The sequence below is a fragment of the Scomber scombrus genome, chromosome 21 (assembly GCF_963691925.1).
Source record: "Scomber scombrus chromosome 21, fScoSco1.1, whole genome shotgun sequence".
NCBI classification, from domain to species: Eukaryota; Metazoa; Chordata; class Actinopteri; order Scombriformes; family Scombridae; genus Scomber; species Scomber scombrus.
In genome coordinates, this window is record NC_084990.1 from 10,717,526 (window position 1) to 10,736,315 (window position 18,790).

Below are 18,790 nucleotides of genomic sequence, written 5' to 3' on the forward strand. Positions count from 1 at the left end.
TAGACAGGCAATTTTTCAGGCAACTATGTCCGAGCAAGTAGCTCCGAGCAAACGACAGAAGATGTCACTGTTTATCAATGATTACTAGTAACATGACATACAGAAAAACAGTATCACATTAGATTAATAATCGAATGTATAGGCAGTGCAACAAGGTGGACATATATTTGAAAATAAATATACACACACAGATATGAATGACAACGTTTTTATTGTTTTTACCTTATGCAAGACCATAAAGATCCACCCCCTTAACCTCATACTTAAGTTTGTACATTTTAAACATTGCATAAGATCATATAGAAGTGATCTATGTAGTGATATGAGAACCTTATTCATTGATGTAACTGTTAAGATTGAGGAAAAATGACACATTCATTCCCTCTGATTACAAGTGTGATCATCTTCAATCATGCATTACAGTGGTCTGTGGTTTATGACTTGAATGCAAAACAAACTGGGCACTTAAAAGTATTAGGCTACAGATTTGATAAGTTTGTCCATCACATGAAATGATTATCAATGCCAGACGCTCAACAACACAACCTGTTTGTGAAGGGCATTAAGAGATAATGTAGCTGCAAAAGTAGAGAGGGGTTAAACACCTCCAAACCAGAATATAACGAATGAGTTTACAACTGAACCAAGCATAACACACAAAAACAGTTTAAATCTCATTGCAAAAAAAAAAAAAAAGTCTCCAAAGAAATACCCAAATAAACCTCTGCTCTGAGCCAACGCAGGTTAAGTTTTAAAAAGATAGCAAGATTGTCTGCAACGCTCAAGCATAGGCTGTCAGGAAATGGATGGGAATATCTTAGCATCAGTCTGTGTGATCAGTTCATGTGGAGTGGGGAGTGCTAGTTGCCATTGGTGTGGTCACACAAGTTATGCCAACATGTGTGAGGGAGTGCAAGACAGTACATAATTGGAAGGCTTTCAGAATACTATGGCGAATGTAAACATAGCCTAGCTCTGGCAGGAAATCCAGTCTACTTTGATTGAACCTCTTTGCAGATCTCAAATTTTGCACTTTAAAAGCCCTTGTGTGTGTGTGTATGTGTGTGTGTTTGTGTATATATATGTATATCTATATCAAAAACATGCATCCATACTTGTATCCCAGACAATATAAAAATTGTTTTAGTCAAGTGTATACGTGTACATGTGAGTAAATGGAGGTTTGTGTATTGTTAACAAGTCTATATGTACAAAGTGTGCCGGCATTAAGAAAAGTTTACTCATCCCTGACACTAAGATTAATGTGTGCAATACACATAAGACATTGGATTTTGGTCATTGGGAGAAAGGCAACACTAAATGATTATTTGTGAATGAAATATCCAACCTATCAAAACCACACATCAAACCTGAAAACAACTTTCTATAAAAAAAAAGTGTTCTAAAACGCAGTATTTACATCAACAACATTACAGGCTGTAAGCAATGTGCAGTGTTGTTTTCCACTGTAGTGCTTGTAATGGTGTGTACGAAATCTACACAATTCAAAATGCTTAGAAGAATCACACTGCAGGAAAAAATACATTTTGTTGTTGGTTTTTTTTTATATATATATATATTTTTTTTAAATGTAACAGTCAACTTCATAGCCAGCCAAGTATAGCTTTGTTATTGGTTATCAAAACATGATCCAGGCATGTTCTCAGTGAAAGACACCTTATTTTACAGCATCAGCTGTTTCAAACCTAACTCAGAAATCTCTAGTCCTGTACAAACAACGAACAACAGGAGTTAGCATTGTCAAGATTTTTTAAAGATCCAGTATAAACAACTTCTATTTCGAAGCTGTGTTTTCTATACAGTGTACAAAACGTGCAGTTTTTTTAAGAGTTAAATATTAATATTGAATTTTGATTATTTACATCAAAACAAAATCCTCTGGATATGAACAGAAATTCCTTCACTGCCTTCAAACAGTTCCAGTCCCCGAACCTCCCACACCGAAAATACTTTCTCTTAACAAAAAAGATCTTAATCAAATAAGATGTTCCCTCAAACGTACAAAATTAACTAATTAAGGAAAACTCAGACGTATGTGGGACATTTTTTAAAAAACTGTCTTGAGGATGTTTTTCCTGACGGGAGACAGGACATCGTTGAGTTTAAAAAAAAAATATTACCATAAAAAACAGAATTCACATTTGAGTGACCTTAAAGAGCTTTTTGGCAGTTAACTGAAGATTTATGAACATGGAGGTCTCCGAATGAACTATACGCTCAGAAATATGTTTCTGAAGCTTCACGTTTACTCGCACTTTTAAATCATTTTGAGGACAACTTCACTTCTTTGCACAGTTCCGTATCTGAGCGATAATGGGATTATTAATCAATACCAAAACCGCACGAAAATTACTTTGCTGGGTTGGAAGATACAGAGCACGGAGCAACACATTTACTTCTCAAGCCAAGTTAATGATAACGAAGGATCTTGCATCTCAATTTTGCCACATGAGGCAGATAGTTCTGCTGTATGTTAAAAGTTTTCTAAATTAGTCTATGAGAAAATGGGATTTTTATATTTCTGTTCATTACAGGTCATTCCCTCATCACCAATAACAGCCTTACAAGTCATAAATTACCTAATGCCCCTTAACCTACACTGTCAAATCCCTAACATTTCTGTTCAAAGTTTTCTTTCTAGTCTAAAAATATGAATGTGATGTTACTGAAAAAAATATCCTGATCAACAGTAAAATGTTTCCTCTGGTTAATCTGATAAAAAGTGTTTTGTGGCTGAGATTCTCATGATCACAAATCTCAGTACAACTGTTTGAAATCTTCGAAAAAACAAATTCTTTTTGGGATGAATTTCACATTTAATAGCCTAACTCTTTAGCATGTGCTGAGTAAATGCACAATTCCCTTCTTAACATCTCTAAACAATGATTTTGAGTTTGATACTTCTGAATTATAAAGACCATACTGATCCCTTACCAGACCCTTGAGTTGGAGGATATAGGAATTAACTCAATAGATGACCCTGAGTGAATCATTGGCCTTATATGATGGTGGCCATGTTTCTATAGCATAGACATTACAATTCCTTACTTTTTTTTCTACTAGAAAAAAACAAAAAACAAAAAACAAAACTTGCCGCTAATTCAAAAAGGTCCAGTTTAAACGTACAGGCACAAATTGTCAGTAAACAGACTTATTTACATCAAGAAATAAAAACAAAAATGGAGGGAAAAAACAAAAATGAATAAATGCACACCCCCCTTTAAATCTCCATTGTGCCAAACGTTCTTCCACAAAGATGATATGTTTGCATCATAACACCTGGAGCTCATAATACTGAGTCCTCTTCACATCCGGGAACCCCTTTCCTGAAGAATCTGCAGAGACAACAAAAACAAAAAAGTCATGTCATTAATAAAAACACAGCTCTGAAAGTCACTCTGTACAGTCTCCTGCATTTCAGTATTTTCTTTAAGTTTTTTCAATATTCCTGCCATAATGCAGAAGCTGTCACACTCATATTCACTCACACACACACACACACTGTTGCGCTAAAAACTATGGAGATTTAGGTTATAAAGCAAGTTTTGGGTGAGCGCATAAAGCGGGGAATCTTGGTGCATTTCTAATTTAATGGATGGTCTAACAAGGAATTTTTATACATTTGAATGAACAAAAGGCATTAATAAGTACATCATTCTCCTTTGATTAATCATGTCGCATGCTCTGTTTTTTTTTTTTTTTACAGTATCAACTTTCTACAGTATTAAAAAATGTTAAGAATGGCATGGGGATGGATGAGAAGTAAAGAGGACTACATACTTTTGCCAAAGTTACTTCTTATTGTTATTCAACATAACTAAACCTTAAAATTAAATCTTAAAGTGCTTCTTAAATGTGCACAGTTACTCAGCTTATCTCAGGTGCTTAAATGCAATCCATTTTTAGCACATTATGAAGACAGAAGCTAAAATCTGCTTTTAATTTAGGTGTCAGTTTGTATTTTGGGGGCAAAGACTAGCTAGATTGTTTTTATTAGACGCTGTTGATTTATTATTCCATTTCAACGTGATTATGTTGAATCAGATAGATTTTGTAAGTGGGAAAAATATATAAGGTTTGAAATTACTACCATTAACCATAGCATCCCAAAAGGCAATCGGAATTTCTTTTAAAACATCAAAAAGTTGAATTTACCTTATCCAAATCCCTCATTTTAAAAAAAACCATAAACAAAAATAACAGATATGTTGGTGTTATGAAGTCTTTGCCCATTTGGCTAATTTGTTATTCAAAAAATGCTGGAGAGCCAAAGATGTGTTGTGATGCCAACCCTAGCAGCACAACCACTACTTTTGACAATGAAATGGACAGAGGGGAGCGTAGCACCACGCCCTTCCCTTTCAATGGCATTGTAAAGCAGACAATGAGTCAAAATGCAGCAGCTGATGATTCAGCATGCCCTCCATTAACCAAGGCTGCAAACATGACAATAACTACAAGGGTCTTATTGCCACTACTGCAACCAATGAAGCTCTTCCCAATTGGTTTCAAAGGGAGCTTCACCTGCAAAAAAAAAGAAATGAAAGAAAGAAGGTGGGAAAAAAAGTATTTGACCGATCTCCGCAGGGACCATCTGGTTTTTGATCTAGCTTTGGCTTATAGACTCTGAAGGTGGCAGGCCAAAGCTGATTTCCAACCTGGGTGGTTTAAGCATATTATCGGCTCAAGTCGTCATTGAAAACGCATGCGAACAGTTTTGAGGAAGTGTAAACGGCATCGAGCAGGCATGGGAGAGGAAGAGCGTGGCAAATTAGGGAGGCGTGGTGGAGGGGACTACGAGCAGTTAAGCGCTCACCAGTGAGTCATAAGTGCTCAATGCTAATCAGAGTCATTCATTTCATAATCCGTCTCTTCGTCCTTGCTCTGAGAGACATGCAGCATGCAGACAGCACAGAGGAAGACAAGAAAAGCATGTTGTAAAATGATGGAAATGAATGGTGGTGGAAACTGTGAACGTGAACACACGGGGGATGGGGGGTAATAGGTCGCGATCAGAGGTGATAAACTACAATAACTTTCTACCAAGCTCAATTCATTTGTCACACATTTGCAAACTGGACTGTTTATCACAAATATAATATAGTATAGTATAGTATAATATAGTTATGTGCAGGAATTACTTGATAAGGTGCCTCTGGAAACAATCTCAACAGCTCCTACATTTGCTTGAAACATCTACAGGTTGTGTTAAATCTTACAATAATCATCAAAATAAACAGCAGCATGAATACACTATAAATGTTGAGTTTCTTTAGTGTAGCTAGCTGCCTTCTAGTAGTCAGCCTCCACAGGGACAAACTGATGGGAGTTTGAATTCCTCTGGGCATGCCCCGTGCTTCGCTCACTAAGCCCTTGAGCCAAAAAAAAAAAAAAGAGAGAAAAAAAAAGACAGACCTTGCCAATAGCTGCACTAACATTCAGAACTCAAATCTCTTAATGCCTCTAGTGAGGATTACACTGTTTAGACTCTCTCATTTCAGGTCAAATCTAACAAGAAAAAAATAAACCTTAAAGCAGGGCTTATTCTGTTTGATAGACACTGGTGTATTTCCGCTCAGTTGTATTAGTCATATGTAGGCTACCACAGGGTCAATGGTATAATAAAATATGCTGGCTCAGCAAAAAGAGCACTAGTCATGAAAGAAAATCTAAAATATGGGATGAGAAATACATAAATAATAACACCACACACACACACACACACACAAGTGAAGGGTGTATACAACAGTAACGCACATTGGGTATGCAGCAGCCCTGGTTCAATGGCAGCAGTCATGGTTGATGGTGCATGTTTATGTAAGCAGTGCAGTAAACTGTAGACAGTGCAGACAGGCAGGTAAGTAAATATGTGATGTTGAATATTTAGATGTATGAGTTGAGAAGACTGATGGCCTGGTGGTAAAACCTGTCCTTAAGTCTGGCGCTACGTGCGTGCGGCCATGATCCTGTATCGTCTGCCAGACAGTTACAAGGAGAACAGTCTGCGTGCTGGGTGGCTGTGGTGCCATATCCTGAATGACCAGGACTCTGTTACCAGTGATGTGCCATTCTGCCTCCAACTCACTCTGTAGTGATTTGCGGCTGTGGGGCGAGCAGTTCTGCTAAGAGACCACGATGCAGCCTGTCAGAAAGCTCTCAATGGCACATCTGTAGAAGTTTGTGAGGATACTTGTGTTCATACCAAACTCCCTCAGTCTTTTCAAGAAATAAGTCCTCTAGCAATCTTTCTTTACAGTGGTGTCTGTTTGTAGTGACCAGGAGAGATCCTCGGTGATGTGCAGACCGAGGAACTTGAAGCTGCTGACCCCTTCACCCCCCCCCCCCCCCCCCCCCCGCTGTCTCCTATAGTCCACAATCATCTCTTTAGTTTTACTGACGTTGAAGTGAGTTTGTTGTCCTGGCACCAGCTGGTTAGTGTCTCTGTAGGCCATCTCATCATTGTCCATGATGAGGCCCAGATGGCATTGGAGCTGTGCTTGGCAGCACAGTCGTAAGTGAACAGGGTACAGGAAGGGGCTGCGCACACAGCCCTGTGGTGAGCCTGGGTTGAGGATCAACGAGGAGAAAGTGAGGCTGCCAATTTTCACCGACTGGGGCCTGCGTCAGGAAGTCGTATGTCCAGCTGTGGATGGAGGTGTCCAGTCCAAGATCAACAAGCTTAGAGACGAGTTGAGGGAAAGAATGTACTGAATGCTGAGCCTTGATCAATGAAGGGCATTCTCGCACATGTATTCCCTTTCTCCAGGTGAGTCAGCACAGTGTGTGTCACCAAAGCGATGGTGTCATCTGTGACCCTGCTTGGTCCGTTTTATAATCTACATTAACAATGAAAGTTGTTATGTTCAAGGCTGAATCCAAAGCAGAGAGGATTTTTGGGGAATGAACAGGTCAAATTTTATGTTTGTTTTTCTATAATCTTTATTAGAACTTAGTCTTTATTTGTTGGTTAAACAGGCAGTCTGTTTTTTAAACTGAAATGCTGGGTATTCACAATGTACTCCTTCATAGAGGTTTCTCATCAATAAACAATAAACTAGAGGTGCTTTCAGTCCCATGGTGGCATGTTCTTAAATGCACTGCATTTAAAACATCCAGCACAGGCCATCATTCACAGACGATGTTTGCTGTGGATGGATTTTCAACCGGCCTTTACACACACACACACACACACACACACACACACACACACACACACACACACACACACACACACACACACACACACACACACACACACACACACACACACACACACACACACACACACACACACACACACACACACACACACACACACACACACACTTACCTTCGCCTTCTCACTGGGCTCACTGTTTGTCCCGTATGATTGATTGTGCAGCTCCTTGGAGACTACACACAGGAACTCGGCTTGGTCTTCGTTTCCGTAGTTGTAAGAGGAGCCTATGCTGACCAGCTAGAGAGAAACGAGAGCAGAGCACACAGAGAGGGTTAGCCTTAACATGATTAGGCAGAGGCAATACAACTGAGCTGTTCATGGTGGGAAAACAGAAATAGGAGAAAGATTAAAAAAAAAAAAAAAAAAACACAGAAAAAACAAATTAATAATAATAACAGTCATAATAAAAAATCAAAAGCAGAAGAGGTTGACAACCACATAAGGAGCTCACAGTGTCTACAAGTTCCTGCAACTTAAACCTAAGGCTTCCAGATATATTATGAAAGGAGTTTTCAAAATAGTTCATACATATCAATCTCAATACAGATGATCAAACTTTGAATCTGAAATTTTCTTTTAGGATTATTTACCATGCTAATTTTGGGCGTTATTAGATACATGGACAATGACACTATAGGGGTAGAGAGGAACTGACACTTGACAAAAGTCCTTGGTCAGATTTAAACTCAGGTTGTCATAGTTGCGCAATTAGATGGCACACTCAAAAAGACAGCTAGGCATTAAGGTTGGGGCTAGGTGGCTCGAAAACCCAATTTAAATAGTCAATGTTACATTGTTTATTTTACATTTATAATATTCAATGCAAATGCTATTTTCAGGACCTGCAGACACACCACAAAGAACATTTGAAAGAAATGGAGATGATCATTTATGAAGATCAGGAAAAAAATATTCAAAACTCAAAGTGCAATTAAAGTAATGTAAGAAAACCAAAGACAGAAAATAATCTGCAGAAAGTCACTGACAGAGAAGAAGTGCAGGCCAGGGAGTCGACCACAGGAAGCAAACATGCTGGATCAAAATCAATGGGGAACGGTGGATGTGGCTTGATAGAACCAGGCTTGTTTAATGTGAACAGTTGAAATTGAAGTGTTCAAAACATCATCTCTACAAAGCAAATATAAAGGAGCAAGCCACAAAGTAGCTCACTCCCATTCATCAACATCACGGCTACCGTTTAACTCTGTGATTTCACTGTTTACAGCATCATGACGTAGACTCCATGTGGAGGAGAACCGTGACGCTTAAATCAGAGATCAGTACATCAGGTGCTTTCAATAATCTTCTATCACTGTATTTCTTTATGTCTGCTAATGCTTGCTTTAGCTACTTGACTCACCAGTCTACCACAAGAGTTTACTTTAGATCTTACAGTAAACTGAGGGCAACTTAAATTCTACCAAACAAAGACACCACTGAAGCTGCTGCTTGTAACAGCGAGATACTTTTTTCTCGAGCATTATGTAAATTATGTCAATCCTACACATGGCATCTTAATATAAATACCAATTTTACAATAATCATAGCAACTTCTAATGTTCCTACCCCAATCATGTCAGTCTAAATAAAAAGACAGGACACAAGAGGACAAATAAAAAAAAAAGGAAAAGACACTTCAGATCTGCATGCACACCTTAAAAAAAGGAGCAATTCCTGTTGCAGAATAACTGCTTCTTCCTCTGAATGTTAAATGTGTGTATACTGCAGGCTACTTGTATACCGTTTGTACCCAGGTGTGCATGTTCAGACATGCATCGCCTCATTAGCCTCTGCTGCCGGAGACTTGTTGTTGTTAAGCAGTCGCTCTCACATTAAACATCAATGCAGCTAAAAAACAGAAAACCTCCCAAAACTGAAATAATCTCAGCTAGGCAGCAAGGATTCTCCTGGTCACACCACTTAAGACTCAACAAGCACCAAAATGTAAGACTTTCAGCATCTGTTGCTGTGAAAAATGCATTTAAACAACAAATGATCTACATATACAGAGTGGCAGTAGGTCATTATAGCTCATCTCCACAAGAGACTCTCCTGGGCTGCCGACCGAGCTCTAGGTTAGTGTTTCTAGGTGTTTCCCATCTGACCTGTATAAGGAGATTAGTGAGGCTTCAGCTCTGAGAGATTCATTCACACATAATTCACACTCCGATGCCCAAATAAATGTGGTTTCTCATTACAGGAATTGGCAGTTGCAGCCAAACACTAACTCTTGTATAAACTTCACCATTCTCTCTAAATGTTTGGATCCATTTTCGAGGTAAAATACCTGCCGGGCAGATAAAAAAATCTCTGTACACTTAAATGCCAACACTACAGTACACAGACCCCAATACAGCCAGATGGCTACGTTGCAGCAAAGCACATAAGACTGTTGACAAGCTTGCAAACTGTGAGTGCAGTATGAATAAAAAATAAATAAATAAAATAAAATCACAGACAAGAAAAAAAAGGTGTCACGTTCTCTTAGCTTCACTGGTGAGCAAGCAGTACAAATGAACACTGAAAAGAATCAACTCAAAAAAATGGCCGACATCTATGTGTCTACTTGGGACAAACAATGGCCGACGGGGTGTGTATGGACAACATTGGGACCATGCAGTGACCAGCCCGTGGACAGAAATTTGTGGGACACACCTCTCCGCTGTTGTTTGGCAAAGCAGACTCCTCTCCCTTCACCTCCCTTGACACAATCAGCAGAAACTCTGACTGGTGGGCCCGCCCGTAACCTATACTGACCAGCTGCAACAACCAATCAGAGCACAGAAGGGATGCCCGGATCATGTATGCGGACAGAAAGATGTGATTTTTGCTGTTTGGCTTTTTAAAAAAAAAAATCCATTTCCAATATTAAGGATTGGACTTTCTGGGTCAATGTGAGCATAGCGGGGTGGGTGAAGCACATGAAAGGAGGATTGGCACAGCGAGCCTGCAGGAGGAGCTTTACCTGTTCAAACTTCCAGCCGTCAGACATGGTCGACACCATCTGTGTCAGCTCCTCTTCCTGGCACTGCAGCACCCGGTAAACATGCTTCACAGGGACCTGAGAGGTTAGAGAGAAATGGGATGTTAAAAGTGAGGAAAACGATCTCAAATTGCACTTAAATGTTAGAACTCAATTAGAAATCTCCTTAAAGAAAGGTAACACACCTGTGATGTTTTGCAGTCCCGTTCCCTGATCTTGTCCTTGAGGAGTTTTATTAATGATGTGATGTTGTAGAATTCGGCTTCTTCTAGCACACCTAAGACAACACATAATCATTTTTTTTTTCAAGCAGACATGTCCTGCTATGACTACTAAAGATCAGGTTTAGCTATAAAAAATAAGTTATCTACTTGCCCTTAATTTATTGCAATCACTGCCATTGTTTAGATATTAAAGCAGAGCATTTTACAACAATTAATAATAATAATAATAATAATAATAATAATGATAATAAAGTGAAATGTTGACAAAAGTAACATATTAGCTCTTGTTTACGATGCTTTTATTGTGCTTTACAGATGACTGGATTTTAGCAGGAACATATTCCACAGGGACGTTACCTTCCTCTGCCAAATCCCTGTTGAGCACCAGTTTGCCATGCCTCAAGTAGTTAAGCACTGGCCCAAAGTACGTGGGGTCTCTGTCTATGAGATAGGCACCGGTTTCATCCTGAAAAGCAGAAAAGAGGATGATGAGATTAATACAATATCCCTGTATTTGCTGGCAGAGTTTGCAATTTAAAGACACAGAGCAACATTTTGGGAAATATGCTTGTTTGTGTTTAAAAAAAACATACTTAGGGAGCGCTGGTTATTTTATTTGTATGCATCCAGCACAGAGATGACAGTAGTATTAAATATTCTTATCTGACCGAAATATCCTTGTCTATTAAAATCAGTCGGTCAATAAGCAAGTGTATAACTGAAACAAATCTTTGGGGAAAAAAATAACACTCACTCTGCATCAGCGAGTAAAACTCGAGGGATGAGAATTACGAGGTCTGCTCCTGTGCTGATAATCTCTACAGGGGTTGAGAGGACATGCGCACAAAGAGCCCCGCACACACATGCAAAAGCTTTGGGATATCACTTCACTATTCCCACAGGCAGTGGGTTTGATCCTGATTCACAACCGCTGGGTATTCCCCTATTTCTTTAAGTACTGTGATTAGATCGTCTTTGTCTCAGGGGGAGGAGGAGGCTAAAACAATTAGAGCAGAGCAGAGAAAGATTTGGAACAGCAGGCCGAATCCACCAAGGGGACCAGGAGAAAGCACCTTGGCTTACAACAATTAGCCCGGTCTGGTCTGTTACACAGTTGGCCTAACACATAATATGAAATTCAGTTTGAATGGCTGCAACTACTGGGCTGACAATCCTTTATTAAACACAGAAGAAGAAAAAAAGAAAAACTTTAACATGATGTGATATTTAGTGAGTCAAATGATTTAGTAAAATATTCAGCATGGAGGGTAGGCCTCAAGCAAATTTCGTGCTAATCCTCACATTCAGCAGGATGTTTGACTTTGCATCAGTCGAGTTAATGGCTTCAGGTGCAACCCTGACTAAATTAACAGCATTTCTGGTCGGTGCAACTTCTCGTTATTTACCCAAGAACAACATTTTCATACCCTCAAGGCCATGACCAAAATCAAACACACAGCCAACTCTGGCGTACATTCATAGCTCCTCTTCGCAAGTACAGAGATGGATTCAGCTCAAAACCCATTAATCTTTCCAATAATGAGGAAACGTCCCAGTGCATTTTCTTTTGTAATGAATCTCTGAACCCTCCTGGCTGGTTGACCTCCTTTCCATGGCAAAAATATCCCACCGGAGCCCAATGGAGTTATATTCTGGTCTCGTTGCCCTGCGTCAGTTCATTACACTTCCATAGTCACTGAAGTTTAAGCACAAGTACAGGTGTGCCTGCATGGAGGAAACAGACAAGGTCGAAGCTGCACAACTCGCCATGTTCAAACCACTCTGTTCATTTCCAGACAGAAGGTTAATCTACTGTTGACCTCTTTAATGTGTCCAAGCTAGTAAAACACACAAAAGTGTATTATTGTTTCAGTGCAACTTCTTTCCAGTCATTCATTCATTTCACATAGATGAACACATAGGTTGTCACACAGTTACTATCGTCCTCTAAACATGGAGGGAAAAAAGATTCCAAACATAGTGAAAAGCCACCATGCCAGCTTATTGAGTACAACTTAACTTTGTTGCCGTTATGTTTGTCCACACTCATATTTGTAGTGAAGATTTTGACAGAATTATATCATAATCACCAGTTTCAAGGTGGGCACCCAAGATTAGTGTCACCAATTTAGTATTCCACCAGAAGAGCTTCTTGTTACAAATACTAAAAATCAGAGACGTACTGGAACTGATATCAGGTATCGTTCTGACTCATATTAGCTGGATCAGGTATCGTTGACAATGGGCTGATCTGGTATTGGATACCAATATGTTAATAAATAACAATTCTGTACATTTATATGTGTGTATTAATTAGTAACATTGTGTTTCACAAAGTTAGGAACGCCTGTTGGAGAAAGCACAGTAAGCAGAGAACCGGTTAACTTTTCATTTTTAGCCATTACGTTAATGTTAAGTAGGTTAAAAGTGATGAGACTGCTACCTATATGTTCTCAATTTATCATGCTAATAAAGAAGAATGAAGACAGATAAAGGTTTGGTAAAAAAATAAAAAGCATTTGTATTTTGCAGACTGGAACCAGATACACTCATAGCAGGAAAAGCACAGGTAGAAGTAGTAATTAAAAGCTAAGCCTCTCAATGTATTTCATTGAACTCCACTTATTTTACACACGTAAGTCTGTCTAGGGTATTACTGCATATGTGGCTTTTGTGGCTCCAGAAGGAGCTGCTTGAAATCTTATACATCCTCTTACGTGATGTCACTTGAGCCAAGGTCGGTTACAGAGGTCAAGTTGCATTGTTGGTTATGTAGGTGGCAGGTTTTGGAAAGGAAGAAGAATGCGTGTAGAAGTTTTTAAACTGTCTGACAATGTAGGTGTGCCACACTTAATGGACACAGTGCTCTTTTTTTAAGGATTACAACTTCAAGTTTCACTACAGATTTTTCCTCGAGGTTGACATGGACCAGTCAAGCTCTATGAAGTAACACATATGAGAAGCTTTGTTCACTGATGACATTTTGACTTGTCACAGTTGGAAAAGCGTGTGTGTTAATTATTTAGCTGCTTTGGTTTCAGGGTTCCTGGTATTGTACATTCTGGCCCACAGTCACACTGGGACATTTGAGCAGAACAGAGAAATGGTTAATAATAGCAACACCTGTGCTCATCCTACTATGATAAGTAAAAATGTTTGCTAAGCCTACTGCCCTATGAAAATAAACTTTACACAAACCGGTATCTATCAGCAGTGTCAAGAGAAAAATATTAGCATTGTCTACAGCTTCGAAAAACTCCCCTTGATCAAACACTTCTGTAAATTTGATGCTTGCTGACCTGGCGTACTACCGAGCCTGATGCTAAAGACCCCTCTAGAAGCTGCTCCTCTGGGTGCATCTACAGGGGACTTGGGGTGACAGTGACCCAGTTCAGAGAAAGATGATTATAGCAACTCTGGTGTGGACCCATGCACACAAAGGGGACAGTGTTTTTAATTAAAAACAAAAGGCTGTGTCTCTTGGGGCCCAGGCTGGGGAGCACTGGGCAACAAACAGAGGGGTGGGGACAGTACTGAAGAGAGATAGTAAGCTGAAGAACTTTGAGAAAGAGGGTTATTGAATTATGAGGGTTAAAATGCAGAGCTAATTATCCCTAAGAAAGTTCACCATCTCTAAGTAGTACTACAATGAGTGAGCAATTCTAGCTTTTTAAATAGATGAATTTTAAGGGAGTGAAAATACTATTAATAATGTATTATCTAGTTAATTATATCTCTCTGTTGATTTGTTCACATGGTGCAGATCTGCTAGTCAATGAGTTTTTTCAAGAGGACTAAATACGACAATCTCTACAATTGTCCTGAGAAGTAGATTGAGACACTTTCAAGATCGATCACAATCTAAAAATAATTGGACTGCCTGCACCTAATTGTGTATTTACCTGCAGGCTAATAATACTAAATCTTTATTTATTCACCTTATAGATGACTGTTAATGAAATAGAAAATAGTAGACCATCATAGAGACCAGATAATACAAAAAACACCGCCTGCAATAAGCACCAGAATTAGGTCAGGCATTCTATATGTGTTAGTGGTCAGGTCTTACGAAAATACTGAAACTGCAAAGACATAAATACATACAGCAACTGGTAAGTCAAAGTAGGCCTCATCGTGACTAGACTCTAACTGAAGGCAATTTACAATCAAACGCCAATTAGAAGGGTGTGCTACGCAGCAGAGGGAAGTGTAGCGCATTAACCTTATCGTTCTTCTGGTACACACAATACATATCCTCCCACAGGAAATACCACGGTGACCCACCCTTCAAGCACATGATGTCAAAATACAGCTTTCAGCAGACACACTAACGCTCAAACTCAATCCTTAATTCAACCAAATTATTAAGTCGTTGCAGTTCTGCTTCGGAGTATCACAATGAGTGTACACCAAAGATTTGCATGAAACCATTCACCATTTTAACACTACACAGTGGTGTGTGTGTGGAGAGATAATCGCTGCAAAACCTCATACAACCTTTCTAATACTAATAATAATAACAATAATAATAATAATGCAGACAGTTTAAAAGTAATTATTGAAAGAAAATGCGACAACACAAGGCAAAAACAATTAACACCAACACAGGAAGCCGTTCCAATTTGCTCGGACCGAGGAATAAAAAGAATAAAAGCAATGTTGGCGTGCTGCTCGGCACTCAATGCAGGAGGACAAGCCCCCTGCAGAAACAGCGCTTAAAGATGTTGCAGTGGAGCTTCTGAGTCACATGACTGTAGCTACTTAGCCAAGTGGAAGTCTGATCCTTGTAGAGTGGGAGCCAGAGTCCCTCTGGAGTACAAGCAGTAATGGCATAGTCAAATAGGCTGTCATCTTTTAAATAATACACACATCAAAACCAGGCTGTATTATGTGGAACGATCTCACATTTCAAAATATTAAACACTGTCATCTGAATAAGAGCTTGATCTTTCACCGAGGTGAGCGGAAACTTCGCCTTTGTACCATTTTCAGCTCTTTAACGGTGATACAATCTGTGCATTTTGAAGGACAATTTATGACACGAGTAGTTCAGGCACTAAATGAACAGCTCCTTTTAAAAGTCCCCTAAAAGCTTTGCTTTCATGAGGAGAGGCAGTAATGACGGCTAAGCTGGCAAGCCAGGAATTCACTGCTGGCCAAGTAAAAGTAGAAATGTAACATAGGATAGAAAAGGAAGCGAGGAGTGAAATGATGTAGATGATCTATAATAGTGTTCCAGCTGAAATCATTGTAATTTACTGCGTGCAAGGCTATGATCTATTTTAGGTGCCAGGATGCTGTGGACAAACTTGCACTGGGCTGATAAAGGCGATAAGATCAGTCTAGAGTAACACCTGATTTTCCAGTAGCACTCTGCAGTGTCCTGTTGAGCACTTACTGCGTGAAGATGGAGCAAGAGGAGACGATATCAACGTTAAATATTTACGTTGCCTCCCACAGTGTGCTCAGGCATGACATACAACCTGAATCCAGCCTTAAATGTGGCCATATTTCTCTTGCACATGCTGCAGAGAGAATTTCTTTGGGACAGCAAATGGATATGAATATGAAAAGAATAAGATGTTGAAGGAACAAGAATCCTTTGTGATGGGGGTGCTTGAAAAATTGATGCAGCTCTCAAAGCTAAAAAGCTGGGCCTCTACTTGAGTGGTCCTGAGCTAAGTAGTTTGAGAGGAGTCTGCCAAAGGGATAGATGTCCATTGATGTTTATCTCTCAGCTCGCTGATAGGACTGTTGATCATTTTGAGAGCAACATCTGCTTAGGATCTTGCAGTGCGAATTAGTCTCTTAAGCCTAACGAAACCACAACAATATCAAGCTAACATGACAGCGATGAAAGGCATTTGTCAATGCAGGGATAAACACTTAAAAAAAAGAGAGAGAGAGAGAGAGACTTATGAATAAAAGACTGTCAGCTGTTATGGCCGTGCACGTGACAGCACTTCCTCCACTTTCTCCCTGGTTTGCCCCAATGTGCAAAACAGACTCCAGTCAACAACATGAATAATGCAGTTCTCCTCAAGAGTCCTGCTGAAGCACGTCAGCCTGCGTGACGGAGAACTAAACCACTCATTTCCTTAGCTGTGAAACACAATACTGCATTTGCCCAAAAACAGAACCCTTCACTGATCTGTAACTTGCAGTTACTTGCTTCCTATTCACATGCAGTGTTGTGTGATGCGAAAAAAAACCCCATCAAACACAAAAACACAGTCTTCTTGGCTCAGTTGTGAAAATATTAAATAAAGTCAAAATATATAGTTTGAGAAGTAGTGGCAAGTGAAATAATATCTAATAATAACCTGTTCTTTAGTGAGAGCTATCTGAAACCAGACTGCCTACAGGAGAGAGGTACGGTAATGGCTTGAGATTCTGATACGCACTTAAGACAAGGGATTGAGATGGACTGAGCTGATGCTCATGGGAGGATAAACTGACAAAATAGCAAGCTGATTATTCAGAGATTAAGATATTTGCATGAAAATACGAGATGAGCCATGAGCTCAGCTTAGCGCAAAGGGGGCAGGGGTGAAGATTAAAATGTGCAAGTAGATGAAAACAATGAATAATGGGGCAGTAAAATGAACAATGAAAAACAGAGCACATTACACTATGCATACACACTAATACATTGTGTTTGGCAGGGCCGGGGGCCTTTAAGCACACACATTGCTGTTAAAACTGGCAGATGGACAAACAAGAGAGAAGCCTGCTTTCTGGAGCATTGAGGCCATTCAGGGAGATGAGTGACTTCATCCCGAGCTCTCGGTTTGTCAGCAGCACCTCACCCCACTTGGCAATGACTTGTGTACTCATTAAGGGAGTCTCACCACCAGCACAGAGGCTGATTACTGCAGAGCAAACAGAGCCAAGTAACAGACTACTCCCAAGAGAGAGGAAGGGAGAAAAAACACAAATTGATCGAGCAATAAAACCTTAGATGTGTAGGTCATTTGGTTAGTTAATTATAGCACTAATGCCTTAAGATATTGTCATCACATGTAAGGGTGAGAAATGAGCTATAAATTGATGGTCTGCTCAACAGCATGCCAATATGATATAAAACTCAAACGCATTTGGGATATTGATTATTCTCATGTCATTCTGCTGTAATATTACAACTGAAACTGACTTCTTTGAGCTGAAATAAAAAGTGAAAGAATAACCCACCATTCAATCCCCAAACTTTAGATTAAATACCACAATGTGTTACCAACAGTCATACCCAGAATTAGGTTTAGATATAACATTTTACATTGTTTAATGATGAGTACTTAGGAGACACACTTGGTTGCTGTCACTACTTGACATCTGACACCTGGATGAGTGCAGCGCAATGCAACGGCCTCGGTTTGGGGAAAGTTTCCAACTACTGTGAAAGCTGCAAAAAACAAGTCTAAACACTACGCTAATTTTGTTAAGAGACAACACTTTCAATAACATTAAGGCAAAAACAAGCCCGTATCTTACAGACACACACATAAGCTAGTAGCAAGATCGTATGTCATGTGGTGACTGTCGGAATCTAGCTAGCTTAGCGTGCTAATACTAGCTAGCCACAAAAAACGAGTTAGCCTCAATTATCTGAATAAACACTTATTTTCGCAAAGCTGGGGATAAGATTAAAAAAGCGGGTAAGCGATGCCATCAGTCAGCCTAACTGATAAAAACACTGGGAGCAAATATAACTCACTTTAGCGCAAAATATGTCTTTGTTAACCAACTGCGCTCCAAAGTACAGTGCTACTGCTAACTAGCTGGACTAGCTTAGCATTTACCTTATCGGAGTCGAGCTCGGGGTCAGCTTGGCTCAGTCTGTACAGAAATGATTTTGGATCTCGACACAGCGTCTGTCTCGTTGTTAGAAAATACGTCCCCCCAACATTTAGTCGGATCCATTTCGATGCGCCGACACCGGCCGAAGTGTTTCTCTCCACCGGAGAATGGGTGAAACATCTCCGGTGAACGGAGCCGCTCGTCTCGGAGCTGTTTTCTGCCATCTCCTCTCCTCGTCTCCTCCGCCCTCGCTTCGGCTGTCTGCCTGTCTGTGCGGCTGACAGGAAATATCTAAAGCCACAGCCACTAAACTTGGGAGTCCACGATTCATGCAAAGCAGGCTGCCAGCTCCTCAGCCACTCCTATTAACTGACCCGCTCCAGCAGCGCTGGCAGACGCTTGCATAAATTATTCCAGAGAGAAGACTTCATCTGCAGACGCTTTTCGATACGGAGATGCGATGTATTTTGATTGTGAAAGCCTGTGACCGTCATGAAAGCTGTTTTAGAGAGACCGAACAAATTTTAGGCGTTCTCCTCTGCATTT

At 39.9% G+C, this 18,790-nt stretch overlaps 1 protein-coding gene across 1 annotated transcript; it reads right to left on the reverse strand.

Moving 5' to 3' along the window:
• Window positions 1–194: 194 nt before the first annotated feature.
• kctd5b (potassium channel tetramerization domain containing 5b) lies at window positions 195–18,693 on the reverse strand. The gene is made up of 6 exons (XM_062442197.1): window positions 18,247–18,693; window positions 10,805–10,913; window positions 10,409–10,500; window positions 10,206–10,301; window positions 7,352–7,477; window positions 195–3,356 (listed from the first exon to the last, which is right to left on the reverse strand). Exons 1-6 carry the CDS (start codon window positions 18,466–18,468, stop codon window positions 3,327–3,329), a joined length of 675 nt encoding a protein of 224 aa, XP_062298181.1. The 5' UTR covers window positions 18,469–18,693; the 3' UTR covers window positions 195–3,326.
• Between the last annotated feature and the right edge of the window lie 97 nt (window positions 18,694–18,790).